The sequence below is a fragment of the Antechinus flavipes genome, chromosome 1 (assembly GCF_016432865.1).
Source record: "Antechinus flavipes isolate AdamAnt ecotype Samford, QLD, Australia chromosome 1, AdamAnt_v2, whole genome shotgun sequence".
NCBI classification, from domain to species: domain Eukaryota; kingdom Metazoa; phylum Chordata; class Mammalia; order Dasyuromorphia; family Dasyuridae; genus Antechinus; species Antechinus flavipes.
In genome coordinates, this window is record NC_067398.1 from 664220865 (window position 1) to 664243891 (window position 23027).

At 43.9% G+C, this 23027-nt stretch overlaps 1 protein-coding gene across 1 annotated transcript in view; it reads left to right on the forward strand.

Annotated features, from left to right (window-relative positions):
• Window positions 1-22290, forward strand: part of YJEFN3 (YjeF N-terminal domain containing 3) — a 31851-nt gene extending 9561 nt beyond the window's left edge. The window contains exons 2-6 of the mRNA XM_051972003.1: window positions 12144-12252; window positions 15440-15550; window positions 16531-16644; window positions 18228-18378; window positions 22019-22290. Coding sequence (XP_051827963.1) covers window positions 12144-12252; window positions 15440-15550; window positions 16531-16644; window positions 18228-18378; window positions 22019-22218 — 685 coding nt within the window. The 3' untranslated portion in view covers window positions 22219-22290. The remainder of the gene's footprint in view (window positions 1-12143; window positions 12253-15439; window positions 15551-16530; window positions 16645-18227; window positions 18379-22018) is intronic.
• Window positions 22291-23027: the final 737 nt, after the last annotated feature.

The window sequence follows — 23027 nt, forward strand, 5'->3', positions numbered from 1 at the left end:
TAAAATTTATTTCCATGGTATCTACTTATCCTTTCCCTGAACTTTTTGAAAATCCAAAAGTGAAGTATATATGTCAGACTGTGCATGACGTTCCAATTCTCAATCCCAAACTGTAGAAGGCTGAAGTTACTCCCTCCCAAAGTTCCCATTATCTTCACCCCAGCACCCATCTCTTCCTCAGGTCTAGAATAGAATTCTGCCTTTCTTCGTTCCTTGACATTTATCTTTCCAGCCATCTTTTATATACCACGCTTCTTTCTGTTTAGTCAAATTGGCCTTCTGTTCCTCACACAGGACACTCCATTTCTGGCCTTCATGCATCCAAACTGGGCCATTCTCCATGCCTGAAATACACTCATTTCTCATAGAATTCCTCTCTTCTTTTAGAACTCAGCTCAAGTACCACCTTCCGCATGGAGCCTTTCCGGATCCTCCCTAACTCCCTCATTTTTATGAAAGCTAAGGTAGAGAAGTAGACAGAGTGCTGGATTGGGAATGAGGAAAACCTGAGTTCAAATCCTACCTCATGTTGTGTGACCTTGGATGAAATGACCTCTTTCGGCCTCAGTTTTCTCATCTGTAAAAAAAAAAAATGGGGATAATAGCATCTACTTTACAGGAATCAAATGATATGTATATATATAAATAAATAAAAAATATACATATACATGTATATATACACATATATGCATATATAATGTATATTATATAAATATATATTTATATATAAAGTTCTTTGCAAAATTTAAAGCACTTTATAGATACACTAGCTATTCTTATTATTTCTAAATTTTTCTTTATATTCTATACATAATTTTTATGTATATATCTCCCGTTAGAATATAAATTCTTTCAGAATAGAGATTATTTCATTCTTTGTATTTGCACTCTCTATTGACTCTTAATAATGCCTGACAGCTGGCTCTTCATAAGTGTTTGTTGATTGACATCTACTTGCTTGTTTCAGTCTCTTTTGGGTCTCCCCATCCTCAACTTCTCTGTCCTTTCAGGAATAGAGGAACATATGTTATATCGAAAGAAAGTACTTCAATAGATGTTTGCCCAATGTTGGGTTGAGTGGAGGGGGGCGGCATAGGATAGGAAGCAGGACTGCCTGGGATGGAGGGATTGGGGCTGGTAATCTAGTAACAAGGTAGGGTAGGACATCGTTCTCACCAGAGGTGTGTGATATATGATTGAAATCCCTTCTTATCCAACTCCTGTTTGCCCGGAAATTGAAGACTTGGCTTTAGCTGTAGTGTGTGGACCTGGATGAAGGCACTTTAGGTACTTGCCCAGTCCCCTCAATACTTCTTGACCTGAGGCAATGAAATCCTTCTTTGTGAACTTTAATTTTCTCATCTATATAATGGAGACATTGGATTATGTCCCAGAAGAACTAAAACATGACCCTATTTGATTCTGGGATGCAGTTGGGCTCAGATCTTTACTATTAAATTTTATTTTTAAATTATGGGAACACAACAAGCATTTCCATACATATTATAATAAAAAGATGATTGAACATGAGACTGCAGATCTACTATGCGCAACTTGCTATTCCTTTCAAATATGCTTAAAATTATAATGTAATTTTTTTTTGCCTCAGATCTTTAGCAAAAACATTTTAAATCTAATTAATAGGCAAGTAGACCCTAATTACACACTCAAGTCGACCGGTTACTGATGCCAGGTGTTGTGCTAAACAGGCTTGAATCAATTAGTAATTGCAATCAAACCTGACTGTAATTAATTATAGGATTAAATGAATTCAGCCCAGACATGTGGATTTCTGAGGGGATGACCTTCCGTAGGAACATATGGCCACCCTTGGACTAGGAGAGCTATGTTTTATGTTCTGAGGGCTGCCCTGGCTCAGATTTTCTAAGTTCCAAGGGCCCCCTCAGCTCTGCTATTCTGCTTGAAGGACCCTCGTAGTGATAGTTTTATCATCTTAAAAAATGTTCTGCTGTGACATTTCTATTCTAGCGCTCCAACTGAGCAACCTGAATGGGACCACCAGGGGGCGGTAGCACCTCGTCTAAAATGCTGCGAGGAAAGCCGGCTCCCTAAGCCTTGTTGCCTGGGATTCGGAACTCGGAGGGGCAGAATTCCCAAGCCCGTGGGTCAGGGTGCGCTGGTCATGCTGACGTCACTGAAATGCACGAAGGAAAGGAAATATTGTGGGCTCCGAGTTTTAGCCGCCTTGTCCTGGGTCACATTGAACGGGAGGAAACGGCCCCGAATTCTGGGGCAATTACTCATGACCACGTGGGTGACTTTGGACGAGTTCTCCTTTCATTTTTCTTACTTATAAACGACGCTGAAATATAGAATCTCTAGCCGCTTCTAGCTTCCCGAGGAGGAGTTTGGAAAGCAAATTAGAAAGCAGGCACGAAGGCATTTTGGTAATGGAGGCAGTAGGACGCGAGTTTCAGAGCCGGGAGAGTCCTCTCAGTAGGAGGTTCTTTATCTTTTCCAGGAGTGAAGCCTTTGCACACCTTCTTAGAATCCTGATAAATGCATACAATTAAATACCTAGGATTACAAAGGAAACCAATTATATTTAATAAAGATCTGTTTTTTCCCCCCATCCAAGGTCAAGGATTATCTGATGTCAAACTTCTCGCAAGTCTATGGATCCCGAGTTAAGAACCTGGTTTTTAATCGCTTTCACTTCTTAATAAAAATAAAATAAATAAAAGAAAAAAAGAAGAAAATTTTCTGTTCTAGTGTAACTTTTTCACTTTACAGATGGGGAAACTGAAGAAGAACCCTGAAAGTGAAATGACTCTTGAGAAGTCATATAGCTAGAGGCAGGGTTTGAACTCATTCCATATGACTCAGAACTTTTTCTCCTGCGCCATGCTTCCTTTCTTCCAAAGAGATACTAGAACACATGTTAGATCTTCCACTTGCTTAATGATAATTTAAAAATATTTTCAAAAGGTAGAGGAAAGCCCAAGGAGTTCTAAGACTTTGGAGCTGATTATTAATATTAGGAACAACTGAAATCTTGTAGAGAAGGGGTTATTCTACTGGGATAGAGGAGAGAAAGCTGGGTGGCATCTGTTCCGTTCACTGAATTTGGAGAGAAGCATTTTCCAAAGAGTTCATATGGAATGATTAGACATGATCCCCTAGGCTGACCCTCCCAGCAGATTGTTTGGCAAAGATGGCTGGGAAGCTTCCAAGAATGGAATTATGGAGGTAGTGGGCAAATAATACACTGAAAAGGAAAAGGGAAAATGATGTAGATTCTCGTAGAACTCAGCCATCAACTTCAATTAAGAAAAAAAGTGTATAAAAGATGGGAGCCAAGTACAGATAACTCAGCAGGGTTACAAAATATTAGCCTGATCCTATGAGCATGGTATCAGAAACACTAAAACTGACAATGAGCTAAGATTAGTAATAACAGAATAAACAGAAAAGAGAACAGAAGGGTGTTTTTTAAAAAGCTATATAGGGATAAGAGAAAAATAAAAAAAAGGGCCAAGATCATAGTTCTGAAGGGAGGGACAGTCACAAGATGAGGAGAGAGACATAGTCAACTTTTAGTGCATTTCTGTTTTCTCTTACCTGTGTGATCTTCAGACTTGGAGGGGTAGAGCAAAAATGCCTGACAGGGAGATGAAAGTCAAGAGAGATGGGGAGATAAGAGAGTTCCCAGCCATCCTCTTTGAATTCAAGTTACCAGGCTGAGAAGGACAACAACCTAGAGTCTAGAAAAATTGGCAAATGTGATTGCCAACCTGTTGGTGGTGGTCTTTGAAAGATTGCAAAGAAAGTCCCAATTTTTAAAGAAAACAGAATTTGTAGAGTATAGACTGCTAAACTTGACTTGGATTACTGGCAAGATTTTAAACAACATGATGAAAAGCATTGATTCTGCATTTTACAAAGAAGAAGTGATCAACGAGAACTAGTATAGGTTAGTTAAGAGCAGGTAATGCTAAACTAACTTGATTTCCTTTTTTGACAGGACTCCTGGACTGTTAGAACATGTGAATGCTATAGATATGTGATGCACTATGTAGATATCAGCAATTCACTTGACAAAGTCTTTCATTTAATACTTTTGGACACTATGGAGTGGTTATATGATGGTAAAGTGAGGTGAAATAGGAACTGGCTGAAAGACCCAACCCCAAAGTCATCGATGGCAGTCATCAGTGAATGACATCAACTTAATTCTATCAAGCATGTCTTCATTCAAATCATTAATAAAAGGGTTGGTCAGACTTACAGATGACAAAATTGAATGGGATAGTTAACTCCCTAGAGGATAGTCATGGAACTGCAAAGATTTTACCATGAAAGGATAGAATAAATCTAATGAAATGAAATGTAATAGGGATAAATGTTAATTCCTTCACTTGGGGTCAGAAAAATCTACCTCACATATATAGAATAGGGAGTGGGGGAAGCAGGAATAGACAACAATTCTCATGAAAATATTTGAGTGTTTTTGGGACCCATAAATGTATCAGAAAAGCAAATGCGAGGTTGCTTTAATAGTATTTAGGATGAGGGAGATCACATTCCTGCTATTCTTTGCCTTGGTCAGACCCCATCTGGAGCATTGTGTTCCAGGCAACAGTTTAGGAAGGAAATTGACCAGCTGGTCTTTATCCATTGGAAGGACAACTCAGATGCTGATAAAACTGAACTTGGCTATACATGGTGATTAGTTCAAGGATTTAGAGTGATTTACAGAGGCAGACTCCAAATAAATGTAAAAAATAACTTTTTTTATAATGCATTTTAAAAAATATTAATAGCTTTTTATTTACAAGTTATATGCATAGGTAATTTTACAGCATTGACAATTGTCAACCTTTTTTTCCGATTTTTCCCCTCCTTCTCCCTACCACCCCCTCCCCTAGATGGCAGGATGACCAATACATGTTAAATATATTAGAGTATAAATTAAATACAAAATAAATATACATGTCCAAACCATTATTTTGCTGTACAAAAAAAAATCGGACTCCGAAATATTGTACAATTAGCCTGTGAAGGAAATCAAAAATGCAGGCGGACAGAAATGTAGGGATTGGGAATTCGATGTAATGGTTCTTAGTCATTTCCCAGAATTCTTTTGCTGGGTGTAGCTGGTTCAGTTCATTACTGCTCCATTGGAACTGATTTGGTTCATCTCATTGCTGAAGATGTTCAGGTCCATCAGAAATGATCATCATATAGGATTGTTGTTGAAGTATATAATGATCTCTTGGTCCTTCTCATTTCACTCAGCAAAGAATAACTTTTTAACATAGGGCTATCAAAAGGTAGGATTAGATGGCTTGGGAAATAATGGGTTCCACTTCACTGGAGATTTTTGAGTGCTAGAAGTCAGATGGTTTTTGAAATCTTTTCCAAACTGAGATTCTATGAGTCTCTTAATCACCATGTAATTTCCACTTCCTGAGACTCAAATGAAGGGAAATTTTAAATTTTAAATTTTTAAATTTTTTATTTAAATGAAGGGAATTGGAATAGATGATCCTCAAATCCTTTTTTGTTCTTACATTCTAATTTTTCTCTAACTCCAACATTATTTCTTCAGTTCAACAAATCTTTATCAAATATTCCCTACATGTGAAGTCCTTTGCTAAATGTTGAAGGGACCAAGATCTGACAGAGACATTGCTTCAAAGGTTATTATAACTTAATGAAGTGAAGGACAAATATATAAATGACTATGATACAAGGGATGATGAAGTAGGTGAAAAGTCCAAGTAAAGAGCTATTTGAGAGATGATTGGAAAAATAAGAATGATGAGAAGTGTAAACCAAGGATAGCAAACATCCTGTTAGGCAGCCCAGGGTACTACTGAAGCAGATTAAAATGTTATTGGGAAATATTTAATAAAATAAAACAAAAATACAGCAAAACATAGATAAAATTTCATGTACAAACAAAATCAATATATAGCCTGCAGGGATCCAATTTAGTGGCCTCTGTTTCTATTTGAGTTTGACACCATTGGTATAGGCAATCATTATTAGGACAATGAAGGAGAGAGGATGATAGTTTAAGGATGGTAATAACAATAACTGATACTTAGCTATGCAGCACTAGGGGGTCCCTTCTTTACTGCATACACAAGTTTTTTCTGCCTATCACCCTTATCACCACTCCCCCCAAGTTTTCAGGTTCAAGTTACCCTGTAGAATTGCACCTTCTCAAAAGAGTGACTCAAGAGCCCTCTTGAATATGTTTATTTTTGCCAACCAGTCAGTGCATTTAGTTCAAAACAAAGACACTTTGCCAAAGAGCATAAGAAAAGTAGCAATAAAACACTTCCTCTATAAATCTGGGGCATATTCTTTCATAGTCATGGGAGTGGGGAGAGGGAGTACACCTAAGGAGTACGTGGAGGATTATACATAGGAAGCGTGTGTATCCAGGGCAGATGCACAGAGGGGCCAGTGCACCAGGACTGCTGATGTCATCAAGCTGCTCTCCGTGAGCCGGCTCTGGTCTGTCTCTACTATTCACAGCCAGGGGAGATTCCACTGGACTTGAAGCTTCCATCTTGTAGCTTTGGCTTGAGTCCTCAGCTGAGCTGTTCCTCCACTGGGGAAGGAAGAGAGGTGGATTCATGATCCCACACCATTTTTTTAAGCCTCCCTCGGCAACCTCTCCCTTCACTCTTTCTGTTTAGGACTTCCTTACCTCATATCCCAAATGGGATCATGAAGAATTGGACAAGACAGAAAGTAACAACAAAACATCAAAACCCACTGATTTATTCCATGCTGTCTACAAACACATTCGTGTCTTCTCCTAGCCTTTAAAAAATCCTCACTTAATCCTACCATCTTTATTAGAAAATTTCCTATAGTTCTCCTTTCCTTCATGTCTAAACTTGACAAAGTCAACTGTATTCAAGGTCTCCACTTCTCCCCTATCCTCTCCTCAGATATTTATAATCTGGTTTCTAAACTCATTCAAAGGAAATACCCCCTCCCCCTGCTTTTTTTTCCCCTTAAATTTCAGCCTTGATTTTGGTTGCAGATTTGCACAATTTTGGGCTGATCATGTTAAAAGCAGTGATGTCATACACTAACACTCTGCATATAATCTTTGTCTTTGGTGATTTCTTCCAGGATGGTTGAATCCAACTCCTTATCCAGTGCTTTGCTGCTTCTGGATACTGTAGCCCACAATATCTGTTTGAAATTTCCACAGCCTAGTCCATTCAGCTGGATGGGTCACACACACTCCTCCATATTTATCCATATCTCAAAGTTGTCAAATCAGATATTCTCATGCACTAGGAAGCTGGTTGCCATTTTTATTCAATGAGAAGGGGAGGCTGTACCTGCTGGCCAACTCAAGATTCAATTACGCAAGCAGAGGTTTGGGAGAGGCTAAAGTTTTCCTTTGCAAAATTACCAATGAGCTTTTCTTTGCTAAATTAAATGACCTTTTCTTAACTTTTGGTCTTCTCTGTAGCTCTTATCACTGTTAATCATGCTCTCCTTGTGACAGTGTTCTCTCCTGGGGTTTTCTACTAACTGTTCCTTTTCTGGGGTCTTTGTTGGATTTTCATGGATGTCAAGTCTATTAAATGTGGGTGTCCCCCAAGACTGTGTCTTTGAATCTCTTCTCCTTTTTTACTCTATCCTGTTTTGCTTGGTGATAGTATCAGCTCCCAAGGATTTAGTTATCATCTTCATGTAGATAATTTTCACATCTAGATATTTAGCCTTAGTCTCTCCCTCTACTCAATAAATCCCAGGAGTTCCCTTTTCTCCTTCAGGATCAATTAAAAAACCTCTTTGTTTGACATTTAAAGCCCTTCCTTCCTTTCTAGTCTGACACTTTATCCTCTTTCTTATACACTATAATCTAGCTACAAAAGCCTATTGGGTATTGCTAGAACACAACATCCCACCTTCCATTTTTCTGCCTTTGAATGGTCTGTCCCAGGGATCTAGAATGCTTTACCTCTTCACCTTCATCTCCCTCTTTCAAGACCCACCTCAAATTCTGCCTTTTGAAGGAAGCCTTTATGGATGCCCTCCCTTCCCCACCCCAATTGTTAATATCTCCCCCTCTGAGATTACCTTCCATCTAGACCATTCATATTTTGAATGTACCTAGTTATTGACAATGTTGTCTCTTTCATTAGAATAAGCTCCTTGAGGACAGGGACTGGCTTTTCCTTTCTTTGTATGTTCAGCACCTAGCACAAATCCTAGCACATTTTAGGCATTTAATAATCTTTCTCTCTGTGTAGCTAAAAGCCCCATCTCTCTCCCAAGTTTTCTTGTCCCAAGATTCTTTTTGTTTTTCTTTGAAAATAAACTTTCCATGCAAACATGAAGGAGCAAAGGCAATGAATGAAACATTAGGTAAAGCTGCTTCAAGGGCAAACTCTATTTCCATCTCTTTTTCTTCTAATGCCTAACTTTATTACGCACATAATGCCAGGATTAGCCACTTTGAGCCTCCTTATGGCACTTTACAGTGGTACCTTGGTAAATGTTTTAACAACCAGCCATCTGGGGGAAAATGTACCCATGAGACACATTGAAGTTTAATTTGCACTATTACTATTTTCTCTATCACTTTCTTAAGTCTAGATAATCAACAAAACATTAAATCAAGCCCAAATTTATAGCCTTTGCTGATTTCCAAGATGTAAATGTTCATCCTGAAAATTTAACAATCGACTTTGTTGAAATTGGCTTCAGCACACCTTTGACTTTTAAGATTTGAAATGTACTTAAATATGTTATTTAATTTAAGCTTTTGCAATAACTTTGTGAGGTAGATATCATTCTTATTTTAGAGATGAGGAAACTGAAGAACAGAGGGATAACGTGCCTTGCTTGTGATTACACAACTCCCAAGTGGCAAAATTGGAACACAAGTTTTTCTGCTTCCATGTCTAGCACCATCTTCCATGGCAGGGGTTCATCTTTTATTAATGTGAGGAACCTTTCTGAATTTATGGAACTTAGATGAGCTTTTTAAAGAAAATTAAGAAAAATGTTTTTATATGTATAGAATAAAATATGCAAGATTACAAAGGAAACTAATTACACTGAAATGTAGTAAAAAATATTTAAAAAATTAACAGTGTCAAGGACTCCAGGCCCCTCCTATGGCATAGTACCTCTTAAAGAGAGCTTCAATCAGGAAAGTCAAGGAGAGTTCATTAAGCACAATTAAAACTACAGTTTGTTGTAGTCTGAGGGGAAGGAAGCAGTATCAAGGAAAACATTAAATAGGCATAAGACTATTTAAGGCCACAGAAAAAGGTGGAGGAATGGGGTAAAGGTTACAGGTGAAAAGGTTAATTTTAGTAAGGACCAGGAGAGTGGATAGGAAAGGGAAGGAAAGGATGAGACTGTATCCCAGAATGGTGCAATGACATCCTCTAAATTTTCTAGCCTGGGACAAAGTCCTAGTGTCCCCACCCTAATGATGGCCCTGCCAGTGAATGATCACCCAGTCTTTATTTGGACAACCTTCACCGAGGGGAAACCTATTGCTTTCTGAGACTGCCCGTCCCACTTTGGACAATCCTAGTAGTTAGAAAATTTTTCCTAATATCAAGTCAAGTCAGCAAGCCTTTATTAAGCACTTACTATGTGCCAGGCATTTTATTAAGCGCTGGGGTTACAAAAAAAGGTAAAAAACAGTTTCTGCTCTCAAGGAGCTCTCAATCCAATGAGGAATGACCACATGCAAATAACTATGTACAGACAAACTATATATAGGATTATATTGGAGGTAATTGAAGTAATCAAGAGTAGCCTGAAAGTTAACAGGAAAGGTTTCTTGTAAAAGGTGAGATTTTAGCTGGAATCAATCAATAATTTTCCTTTTCTTAATTTAACTGGAATTTAAAGTAAACAGAAAAGTAAGATAAAAATGAGGATGAGAATTCTAGACATGGGGAACACTCAATGAGAATACCTGGAGCAGGGAGCTGGATTGTGGGGTTCAAGGAACAACAAGGAAGCCATTAGCCCTGGAGCAGTAATTTTTGGGAGCAGTAAGGTGTAAGAAGACTGGGACCAGCTTACAAAGGACTTTGAATACCAAATAGGATTTGTTCTGGAGTTTATTGAATGGGAGGGGAATGGTTAGACCTGCACTTTAGGAAGATCTCTTTGATGATTGAGTGAAGTGATGGCCTGAAGTGGAAAGATTGGGCAACCCAAAAGCCTTTGCAGTAGTCCATGTGTGAAGTGATGAAGGAAAGAATCAAGGTAATGGCTATGTCAAAGCTGAGAAGGATTAAATTGACAGGACTTGACAACAGATTAGAAATAGGAGGTGAAAGATCCCAGGTACACATGGGTACCTGGAAGGATGATAGAGTATGGTCTAGAATAAAAAGAAGAGGGCTTGGGGGTAGTGGTGTAGATTCCAGCTTCTTAAGGTATTATGGTTCATGACCTTATATAGAGTCTCATAACTGAATATAGGGATTGCAAAACTGTGATTTATTATCATTGTTTTTATGCCTGTTTTATATACTTTTATGCCCAGGGTCATATAAAAATTTCTCAGATGAAAAAAGGTTGTGATTGAAAAATTTTTAAGAAGCCTTGGTATAGATAATGAGTTTACTTTTTGAACATGTTGAGTTCAAGATGTCATTGGAACATATTCAGATCAAAGAATCCAAGATTCAATTGGAAATGTCAGCCTGAAAGTTAGGAGACAGGTGAGGGTTGAATAAACTAATCTAAAAACCATCAGCATTGAGATTATAATTGAACCAAAGGAGCCAATGAGATCATCCATATAGCAGAAGAAAAGAGGGGCCAGGACAGAGCCCTGTGGGATACCTACCATTAGCAGTGTCCTGATGAAGATCCAACAAAGGAAACTGAGAAGTGTCAGATAAGTAGAAGAAGAACCAGGATGGAGATATTGTTACAAAACTCCCAAAGAGAGAATCAAGGAGGTAATCTTGATAGTATCAGAAGCTGCAGAGAAGCCAAGAAAGAGAAATGAGAAAAAAGCAATTAATGTGGTCAATGGTAACTTTGCAAAGAGCAATTTTGGTTGAATGATAAGTTCAGAAATTATGCTGTAGAATTTGGAGAAGAGAATGAGGAATAAAATGGAGGCACCTAATGGAGACAGCTTCTCAACTAGTGGGATGCCCCATTTGGTAACCACTTTTTCTTCTGAGACCTGGTACAGCCTTTTGCATTGTTTTAATGCCTTTGTCCTATAATGCTGTGATATGTTATGCTATTTTTGCCCCAGCTTCAGAATATTTTTACCCTCTCAGCACAAAGTAGCTTGTGTTTTAGGACACTTGGTGACTTAGCCTCTGTATAACCATGAAGTTGATGAAGGGCAGAGACTGAGTTTTATTTGAATTTTATATCTTCCATGATGCTTTGCTCAGCGTTCTGCACACATTAGGTGCTTATTAATCAATCTATAAGCATTTATCCAGCACCTACTATGTGCCAGGCACTTTTCAAGGCTCTGGGACCATTAAGAGAAAAGTGAAACATCATCACATTAAATGCCAAATCAAATAATCTTTTCTCAGTTCTCATTTTTCTTGGCTTCTCTGCAGCCTCTGATACAGTCAAGATCACCTTCTTCTCTTTAATTCTCTCTTCTATGTTTTTGTGACATTATTTCTATTTTGTTTCTTCTTCTAAGAGTTTTACATTTTGCTGGAGCAGACAAGGGTATACATAAGTATACACAAAGACTAATATCTGTATATACTGATATATACTTGTATATATTCAATATATACATGGATATATTCAAGTTTGGACGGACATATATAAGTATATTTACAGATGTATATAAGCACGCACACAGTCTAATATCAGTATATACATGGGTATATTTAAGTATGGACACACATGTAAATATACATATAAATGTATATAAGCATATACAAATACATATAAGTATGCATGTGGACAAATATAAGTATATACACGGATATATATAAGTATACACAGACCATATAAGTATATATAGACATATATATGTATACAGACACTTAAATATACAAAAGGATAGACATATACACACATGGACACATAAGTATACACAATAAACATTTGCTGAATTGAGTTGTTTCTCTGGCTGACTCTCCATCTGTCTGTGTCTCCTCCCTGACTCCCAGCAAGGTGGAGGCTGTTGCCATGGAGAAGGAGCTCATCGAGGACTATCGGTTTGGGCGGCAGCAGCTGGCAGAGATGTGTGGGTATGCCTGTGCTGTGGCTGTGACCAAGGTAAAGTCCCCGCCTCTGCCTTTCTCCCTCGTCCTCCCCGGAGGGCTGACTCCTGGGGTATGGGACAGCTTCCCCCTTTCCATCAGGTTCTGAATCTGATTGGCAGGTAATAGCCGTGGCTTGGGGTCTCAGGCCTAGAAGAGACAGTCTTACCTTTCGGGGTTTCACCTCTCTAACAGGGCCCTGTGTAAGCCCATGTCCTCTTTAATCATCTCTTCTTCCTTTAGTAGGTCCTGAAAATAACCTCCTTTCCCTTCCTAAGGTTTTCAGTTGAGAAGATCAAGGTCCTTCCGCTTCTTCTCTCTTTCAGGGGCAACTTTGGGTTAAAGAACAGGCTTTGATCAGAAGGAAGAGAATAGACTGAAAAACTCTTTTTCATGCAGGAGAGACCCTGACTAGGTGGGGACAGTGAGGGCTATAGGAAGGAGGCTCACAGAAACCACGAGCTTTCCCTCTAAACCCTGGGCCTCATAGAGCTGTGCCCAGGTGGGGTTGAAGGAGGGGAGCTTGGTCATAACTAGGGGTGTTCCACATCCCTTAGCAGGGAACATAGTCAAGAGGGACTTGGCCCTGACCTGGGAATCAGATACTTTGCATTTTAGTCTTGGTTCTGCCATAGGCTATATGATCATGAAGAGTAACTTTCCCCCTTTGTGCCTTGATTTCTTCCACAAAACTCTATGATTTTTAAACTCTATTTCAGTCCTGATGCTTTGTGTTCTAAGGTCCTAATTAGCTCTGACATTCTGTGTTCCAAGAGCCCTCCCAGTTCTGATATTCTGGATTCTACAGATCTTCTCAGCTCTGACATCCCGGGTTCTAAGGGCCCTTCCAGCTCTGACCTCCTGGGTTCTAAGGGCCTTCCCAGCTCTGACATCCTGGGTTCTAAGGGTCCCCCAGTTCTGACACCCTACATTCTAAGGCCCTTTTTGTCATTCTGTGTTCTAAGAGCTCTCCCAGCTCTGACATTCTGTATCCTAAAACTCCTTTTAGCTCTGATGTTGTGTGTTCTAAGAGCCCTTCCAGCTCTGACATCCTGGGTTCTAAAGGCCCTCCCAGCTCTGACATTCTGTGTTTTAAGGGTCCCCCAGTTCTGACACCCTACATTCTAAGGCCCTTTTTGTCATTCTGTGTTCTAAGAGCCCTCCCAGCTCTGACATTGTGTGTTCTAAGAGCCCTCCCAGCTCTGACATTCAGTGTTCTAAGAGCCCTCCCAGCTCTGACACTCTATATTTTAAGGTCCTTCCCAGTTTGCACATTCTGGGTTCTAAGGGCTCTGTTCTAGAATATTTGAATGCACCTTGCTTATATCCTACGGGAGGAGAGTGTCCAGGACCTGTTCTGGTCGCCTCCACCAGCTATCCAGGCTTCTGGGTGCCAGACTCTTTGACTGATGGCCCTTGAGTATGGAAAAAAGACCAGATTTCACCAGGCACGGCAAACAAGTTTAAGATAAATAAACGTTCACTGAGGCTTGAGTTGAAAAGGCAAGGCCTGTTCCTTCTGTGGCTTGGCAGGAGGCCTTTACCCACAGCAAGGAGAGAATAATAGCATGGGCGTACACAGCAAGTGCGGTTAGGAATAGGTCACCCTTCGCCATGCCCCGGGTTCCTAGGTATAAGTAAAGCACCGTTTTCCATGAGGGATGGGCTGAGGGTAGAGCTGTACTTGGGGCCTTCATCTCTCTGGGCGAGTTCCCTTCCCTGCCCCTGTCAGGGATATGGAGAGATGGACATTAGAAAAACCTCTACCCAAGATCTCTTCCTTCAGGCTATCCGGATTAGATTCTGTTGCTGAAAGGTCCCTATGAGGAGGCACTTGCTAGTCCTTAGCGGTGACCTTAACCGTTCCCTTTCCCCTTCTCTCTTCCTCCTCCTCTACCCCCATCTCCACCATGAATTATAAAATCATAGAAGGTCAGAGTTAGAAGGAATTGCCAGAGTTGGAAAGGACCTTAGAGTAATTGATAATAATAACAAAAGTTTTCATAGCATTTTAAGGTTTGCAAAGCACAAACACACACACATACACCTACAAATAAAATAGCTACGGGGTATTATTATCCTCATTTTAATATGATAAGATGAGATTTAGTGGGCTTGTATGACTTTTTCCAAGCTTTTTTAGCCAGAGAGCATTGGAGGCTAGAGTTGAAACTTGGTCTCAGTTTCAGGGAACCTGGGTCCCAGCTCTGATATTTACTGATTATTTGATCTCAGTTTCCCTATCTATAAAATCTTAACGTTCTTCCCAGTTCTAACCTTCTATAATCTTAACAGCTATGCATCCCATGGAAGTCCAAGGATGATGAGATGAAATTATTATTACTATTACTACTATTAACAATTCAAATAGGATTTAAATCTGAGGAGAACCAAAGTCATCTTTAAGTCCTACCTCTCACTCAGTAGATGGAAATTTCCCAGAATGGGGAATTCTTTATCCAAGGTCACACAGTCCCTTAATGTCAGAGCCAGAAATGGAAACCAAGTCTCCCAGTTCTTGGTCATGAGCAACGGCTCCTCCATCTTGCTCCGAGGAGGGGTCTGGAGAGACTGTTTTCCCCGCTTGACCATCCTATTGTATCCTTCTTTTTGTCTCCGGCCCTCCAGACCTGCCCATTCCCCCCATTGTAGAGATGGAAAAAGCGAGGCCCTGAGATCATAGAATCATAGATTTAGACCAGGAAGGGATGGAAGAGACCAAGGAGTCTAGTTCTTTCACTTCATACATGGCCCAGACGTCATACAACTAGACAGTGTCTGATGGGGCATTCTCGCCGCCGTGCTTGCTCAGGGGACTCTTTCAGGGTCATACAGCAAGGAGGCCACAAGAACAAAGGCTAGCAGCGGGATCTCCACACCCCTGTCCTGGGCCTGTGATCCATAAACAAGGCCCGAGGATTGGGGAGGTGTTCGGCAAACTCAGGGTGGACGGCCATCAGACAACAAAGACATCTTTGAAAGAAAGGGACGTTTGGCCCATTCTAAGGGCCTGAGGATCTCCTCAGAAAGAGGTTAGATGTCTCCAGGGGGACAAAGGGAAGCACAGATGATAGTTCATGGTGTGAGCTTGAGAGACTTTCCTACTTTTTGTGGGCCTCACTTTGCCCATCTGTACAATGGGGAGGCTGAAGAGAGCCAGGCCGGTGTGACGGGTGGGGGTCCATCTCTCACCCCTTCTCCAGGTGTTTCCTGTGGCCGCCCTCTCCCGGAAGCAGCGTACCGTCCTGGTGGTGTGTGGGCCTGAGCAGAACGGGGCCATCGGGCTGGTGTGTGCTCGGCATCTTCGGGTGTTCGTAGGTATCAGCGTCACTTCCCTGGGAATCCTGGGACCACCGGCGTCCCCTTGGGTGGGGGGCCTTTCAGAACTTCCCAGTCATCCCCAGAGAACTCCCCCAGGAATGGAACAGCTCTGGGAGCGCTAGACACGCGAGAGAGGCTGGAACACAAAAAGGTCCTGGGGTGGGAGAACAATGGTCCAAATGAAAGCGATAAATGTAAAATTAGACACTCGGGTTCAAAGAATCAATTTCACAAGTGCAGGAGGCAGGAAGCGCGATCACGCCAGGGATTTTCTGGGAAAAGTCTCAGGGATGTCAACGGCCTGTGACCTCGCTACTAGTCGGCAGCGTACGCGACGGCCCCCAAACCTGAAGCCATTGCGGAGAGCAGCGTGGTATCCAGAACTAGGGAGGCAAGAGTCTTGTTGTGCTCTGCCTTGGCCAGACATCTGGAATATTATGTTCAATTTTGGCTACTGACTTTTAGACAGAACATTGACGGGTTGGAACACAGCCAGAAAAGGGAGGGATGAGGGAACTGCAGGCCACATCATAAAAGGATCAGATGAAGGAACTGGGATTGTTTTGTGTGGAGAAGAGGAGGCAGGGAAAACCTCAGAGATGTCTTTGAGCATAGGAAGAGTGGTCTTGTGCAGGGATAGAACAAAGAGCAAAGGGAGGAAGTTACAAAGAGGCAAATTTTTACCTGGACATAAAATCTGCTGTGAAAGGTAGTGAGTTGCCCATCGCTGGGTCTCTGCCTTGATGACCAGTTTGGGGGGCACCTTTTAAGTTAAAGGATGTCTGAGGGTCCTTCTGGTGTGTAACCTGTCATTCTGTAATTCACCAGTGTCACTTGCCACCCACCTCTGCACCAGCCTCCCCCCGCCCTTCCTAGAGCCCCTGCCAAGGACAGGGTGACACAGCATGCCTTGCTGCCCCCCAGACCCCGGGATTCCCGAGGGGTTTAACTCCCCCTACCTTCTTCCCACCAGGAGTATGAGCCAACCATCTTCTACCCCAAACGCTCTCCAGACTCACTGTCCAAGGATTTCACCACGCAGTGTGAGAAGATGGACATCCCCTTTCTTTCCTACCTCCCTACTGAGGTCAGTCATCAAGTGGTCCCTGCTGGGGCAGGGCAAGAAGCGGTCCTCCGTGGTAGGCCCCTCGAGAAGCCCCCTGTCCCCAGAGGGCCCGTGCTTCTGGTCGAACTGCTCTGCTTGGGATGGGGGAGAGGTGGCTGTTCAAGCTGGGCAGTGATCGCCCCGGATTTGGGTCGGGGAGTGTGGGGGGCATCTCCCTGCCGTCCCCACTCAGGCTGGAAGGTGGGTGTGAGGACGGCTCAGCAGGCCGGGTTCAGCTTTTCAGTCCCCCTCCTTGCTAGGCCAGAATCCCGGGACAGAGGCAGGGGAAGATGGACACTTCATCCATCATCAGTGACATGTCCAGGGGCGCCGGGCAGGGGGAGGACGGTGCTCTCCGGGGCCCTGGGCTGCAGTCTCAGTGGTGACGACTGGGAAAGGCATTACTGAATCACATTTCCTCTCTGCGTTCCTCTGGCGGCCTCTGGCATGTGACCTCAGAGCACCGGCCACCTCGGGGGCACAGCCACGCCTGGCGCCCACCACAGACAGGAGGGGGATGGCAGAGGGAGGGCGAAGGAGAGACCATGGGATGGCCCGGAGGACCCGCTGGAGGCCCATTCCTGAGCCTCTCCTCCCATCCCTGTCCCCGGAACCTCAGCCACCCCTGGGGGAGCAGGCCAGAGGGAGGTGGCTGGTCACTGGGGGGAGGAATCCACCCTGTGAGCGCTCAGGTGGCCGGGGATTCCTCGGTGGCCAGGCCCACTTCCACCTGCCTGCGCCGGATCCCTGAGGGGAAGAGCTTCCCCCCAACTCTGGGATGGGGGGCTCTGACAGGGCGCGGCCCCCAAAGCCGCTTCTTCCCCTCACTCCCTTTCCCTTCTCCCAGGGGCCGGGACCTGGTTATTCTTGGTTCTCACCCCAATCTTCTGTGGATCCTTGACTGTTTTTCCTCTGTCTGAGCCTATGGCTTTGCTCATCTTTAAGAGGGGAATCACTGAGCCTCGCTGAAGAGGTGGGGTTCGGGAGGAACGGGCCGGTTTCCAGACCTCTTCTCCCAAACTTCCCCTTCTGCTCGGGTTTGGAACTGGGAGGGTGGGTTGGGTGTGGAGGGAGGAGTGGGGACGGCCTCCTACGTACTGGGGTTTCTCCACAAAGGCAGAGATGTGCTCACGCCGAGGGTGGGCTGGGTGGGGGGGTGCGCCTTTTTGGGGTGGGCCGCTGGCAGTTAGGGGGAGGACACATGAAGCCGGTGTGTGTGCACAGCTGTGTGGGAGTGGGCCCTCGGCGAGCACATGTCGGGGCAGGCAGAGCCAGGGGAGCAGGGTCCTTCTCCCTGGGAGGAGGAGGGAGAGAGGAGCCCCGCTGTGGCCCCGATCCAGCTCCTGCTTCCCTTCCCTTCCCTACCTCCCAGGTGGCCAGAGCTCCTGGGGCAGCGTGGCAGAGAGGCCCAGGGGAAGGAGCCGGTAACCGTTAGGACAGGGACTCCCCATGACAGGAGAGGGAATGTGAGTTTCCCCTTTCCGTGGGTGCTAGATCGTGCAGAAAGGAGACGTCCGGCCCTACCCTCCTTTTCCTGAAGTGGGGACAATCTCCCCCTCCTGCAGGTCCAGCTGATCAACGACGCCTACAGCCTGGTGATCGATGCCATCCTGGGGCCCGGGGCGGAGCCTGGGGAGGCCAAAGAGCCCTGCACCAGCATCCTGGCCACCCTGAAGCTGGTCAAGATCCCCATTGTCAGCCTGGACATCCCCTCAGGCAAGGCCTGGGGCCCCGTGAGCCAAGGCCTGGGGGGGGGGGGGAGCCACTGCAGAGGACCATGATACTCTGGGCCCCGGCCTAGCTTTGAGGCTCAGCCCTGGGCCGGGCTCGGCGCGGTTCTGGTGGGGGCCGCCTGGGTGAGGGTGTGGGTGAGGGCTCTCCCAGGGGGGCCAGCGGGGGACACTCCTGCGCTCCCGGCCGGGCTCGGCCTCTCAGCGTCCCTGAAGCGGAGGGAGGCCCAGGGGAGGTTGCCATCCGCTCCCTGCAGGTGCCCAGGCCCAGAAGGGTAAACACGTGCCCGCCCGCTAGTGGGCCTCGGCTAGCCCGGCTCAACCCGGAGACATGATGTAACTGAGCAAACACCCTGCTGGCCCGGCTGCCGCCTCGGCCCGTCTGCTAGAGCCATTAGGCAGGAATCTAGGAAGGGGGAGAACAAACAGCCCCTGTCCCAGATGGAAAGGGGAAAATTCCCACCAGAATAAACGGGCCGAGAGGCCAGGCCTGGAGCGGGCCGGGCCATGCCCTGCTGGGTGCGTGGGAGGGGACCCACCTTGCCTCCCTTCCCCAAGCCTGCGTGCTTCCTCTGGCGTAAGGCGCACCAGGGGGATGTCGTGAGCCTGGGCTGGAGGTCAGACCCCCTGAGGCACTTCCTAATGGAGAAGGGACCGGGCTGTGTCGCTCAGAGACAAAAAGGTCTCCCGCCCCGGGGACTCCTAAAAAATCTGCATTCTAGTCCTGGGGGCATCGTGGTAGAAGGCAAAGAGTGCTGCCTGTGGGCTCGGGGAACGCAGTTCAAATCCTGACTCTGCCAATGACTGTCTGTGACTCCGGGCAAATCACTGACTTCTTTCTCAACTGTAAAATGAGGGAAACGGCCCAAGGATTTTTAAGGCTCCTTCTATCTCTCGATCCCTACTTGCGATTCTGTGCCACTGACTTTGAGCTGGTCACTTCTCTTTTATGGAGCCCTGTGATATATAGGATCTCCAAGTCTGGCTGGGACAGCCTGTAAGGTGCTTACTCCCCAAGCCCTCAGAGAAACCTGGTAGGAAATGACACTAGAACCCGGGGAGCTTCTTCTCAGCTCGGAACTCCCTGCCCCTTCCAGCCGAACAGCTCTCTTACCCTTGCTCTAATCCAGGGGTCCTCAAACTACGGCCGTGGGCCAGATGCGGCAGCTGAGGACGCTTATCCCCCTCACCCAGGGCTGTGAAGTTTCTTTATTTAAAGGCCCACAAAACAAAGGTTTTACTATAGTCCGGCCTTCCAACGGTCTGAGGGACAGTGAACTGGCCCCCTATTTAAAAAGCTTGAGGACCACTGCTCTAATCTAATCTCGTGGACGGGGCAGAGCAGAGACCAAAGCCCCTTCCCCGTCTGGAGGAAAAGCAAGGCGTTGAACCTCAGCCTCTTCATTTGTAAAATGGAGATAATAATGCTAATAGTGTCTGTGAGATGTGAGGTTCAGATACAGTATGTGGGTGAAGAGTTTAAAATGATATATGTGTTTATATAAATATATGCATACATATGTATATATATATATATATATATACAATGCACATATATAAATACACATGTGCATATATATGGGTATCTATCTATCTATCTTTGTCAGTGGTTATTAGAAGGTTTAGCCTCCTTGGCTTAGACACCAACTTTTTTAATGCTTCTTATGTGAGGCAGACTAAGACCAGGTCAGAGTCGAGGGCTGCAGGGAGCAAGCCCAGAAAGGAAGGCGTTTGGGGGCAGGTAGAGCCATTAAGGACCCCTCACATTCCACCATCTACGTGCAGTCCAAGACATACTTCCTCTGTTGCCTCCATCAGAGGGAACAGCACCAAGAATTGTGTTGGAATCTGGAGCCCAACCAGTGGGGGTTTTGTTTTTATACAGTATTTTATTTTAAATTTTTTGTTTATTACACTGCTATCCTTTCCAAATACCACCCCCACCAGCTGCTTCACAACAAAGAAAAACTGTTAAGCAAAAAAAAAAAAAAAAGAACCAACCAAAAAACCCAACAACAACAACAAAAAAAAACTGACCAGAGACGGCAACAGCTTGAACCCATAGCTCAAGAAGTTTTGAGCTGAGAGGAAAGACATACCTGACCAATTCCTTTTCTTTTAAAATGATTTACTGATACTACTTTCTTTGTAAAAATCACTGGAACTTTCTGGTGATTCTTTGGCCACTCAATCCTCTCTCATTTTAACATACATATATATATATCTATACACATACATATACATAGATACATACATGTATTTGTATGTGTATGTGCATATATATAATATGCATATATATGTATATAATGTTAAGGTTTTCAAAGTGCTTTATATACATGATCTTATTTGATTCAAATCAGAGACTAGTAAGAAATGGGTTCTTATTATCAACCTTTTACAGATGAGGAAACTGAGGCTTCAAGCTATTAAGTGGCTTGCCCAGGACTGAATAGCTAATAAGTGTCTGAAATGTGATTCAGGCCCAGTTCTTCCTGACTCCAACTTCATTTCTCTATCTACCAGCAAAATAAATCAACACTTTATCCATGTCTAAAAATGTATCTCTTTCTGTCCTAGTAGTCTCTCACTCTTTTCCAAGAGGCAGAAGATATACTTCTCTAATCCATCCTTTGAAGCCATGGTTGCTAAAACTATGAACAATAATCACTCTGTTTACCAGAGTCTTGAAATCTGAATTGTTTTCTTTTACATTATTGACAGTCATTGTTTAAATTATTTCCCTGGTTCTGATTATTTCATCTTGCATCAGATCATATAAGTCTTTCCAAGTTTCTCTGAATTCTTTTTTTCTTGGGGATCAATAATTATTCATTTTTACTCATGTACTGGCTTGTTCAGCCAATTCCCCTTTTCTTTTAATTCTTTTCTATTACAAAACAAGCTTTTATACACACACACACACACACACACACACACACACACACACACAACTTTCCCTTTTGCTTTTCTTCAAGTATGTGCCTCCTAGCAGTAATGCTGTGTCAGGATGGGTTTCCGGAGCTTAGTGATTTTTTCCCCCTGAGGCAATTGGGGTTAAGTGACTTGCCCAGGGTCACACAGCCGGGAAATGTTAAGTGTCTGAGATCAGATTTGAACTCAGATCCTCCTGATTTCAGGCTGGTGCTCCATCCACTACACTAACTAGCTGCCCTTAGCTTAGTGATTTAAAAAAAAAAGTATAATTACAAACTATTTTCCAGATTTGCCATTTGTTTCCACTTGGGGCTTGTCCGGAAAAAGCTGGACCTGGAAGATATCCTAGGGTGCTAGGAGATCCTTCTCAGAGAGTGATGGTCCTGAAGCATTTTTTTTTAACCCAAAGAATTTTAGAATGTCAGAATGGAAATGCAACTTAGTTGAAGACCTCCACTCCAACCCTCTTATGTGACAGATGGGAAGATTGAGGCCCCAGAGAAGGGAAATGATATGCCCAAGATCATGGAGCTGACCAGTGACCAACTAGGACTAAAAATCTTTCCCTGACTCTCCCTGTAATAACTTACTAAACTCTGATTGAGGTGGGAGCCTCTGGGAATTGGGGTGGGGTTGGTCAGGCCTGGTAACAACTTATCTCCTCTCCCTTTGGTTCTTTCTTCCTGAAACAGGATGGGATGTGGAGATGGGCAATGAAGACGGGATCAGCCCCGAGGTGCTGGTGTCCCTGGCTGCCCCCAAGAAATGTGCCGGTCGGTTTTCAGGGAAGTACCACTTTGTGGCTGGACGCTTTGTCCCTGATGACGTGCAGAAGAAATTCCACCTGAATCTGCCTGGCTACCCTGGCACAGAGTGTGTGGTGGCTCTTTAATGGGACTGGGGGCCAAAGAGAACCCCTTGGGTCTCTCCCACTCCCTAAAAAATAAACATTAATCATCTCAGACCCATCAGGCTTCAAGAGATTCTTTCTTGCCCAGAGGATACCTGAGGGATAGAACAAGAGGGATTAAGACACAAAGAAGGAAGCAGAGAGACTTTAGAACTGGCTTGGGGTGGTCCTGAGATGGATAGGATCATAAGGAAACTGCATTGCCTTGATAGCTCAAAAGTAGGTGTTTAGTTAATATATGGATCTGATGTGAAGCTGATGTGAAGGGGAAAATAATCCTTTGTCTCATTCCCAGATAAAATAGACTTGAAAGAGAAAGGTTCAGATGTATGTTACCAACCTAAGCTTAGTGATTATCTGGAAGCTTTGGCTAACTAAGGGTGTCAAAAGGGATGATCCTCCAATTTGTCTACACAGAAAGCAAACAAAAGCTATGTTTGCTAGAGACAGGAGCCTGCTCCCGCTGCCCAGATCCTCTCCCATCAACCCACAACCACCATGTGTCCATGTGACTCAAAGCTCCTTGATGGTCCTGGAAGCTTCCCAGAGGAGCAGAAGAAGAGCAAAGGTGTCTCTACAGGATCCTGTCCTCCTATATGGGTTCTCCTTCCTCTAGTGTTTTCAGGTTCCCAAAGTGCTTTCCTTACACCTCTAGAATTTAATGCAATAATTATGAACTCTATTTTACATATAGGAGAGAAGGCAATGACTCCCAGGTCAGAAGATGCCCTGGATAATTCCCCATGGCATACAATTTAGGGCAGGTCCCCTTACTTCCAAGGAGGAACCCT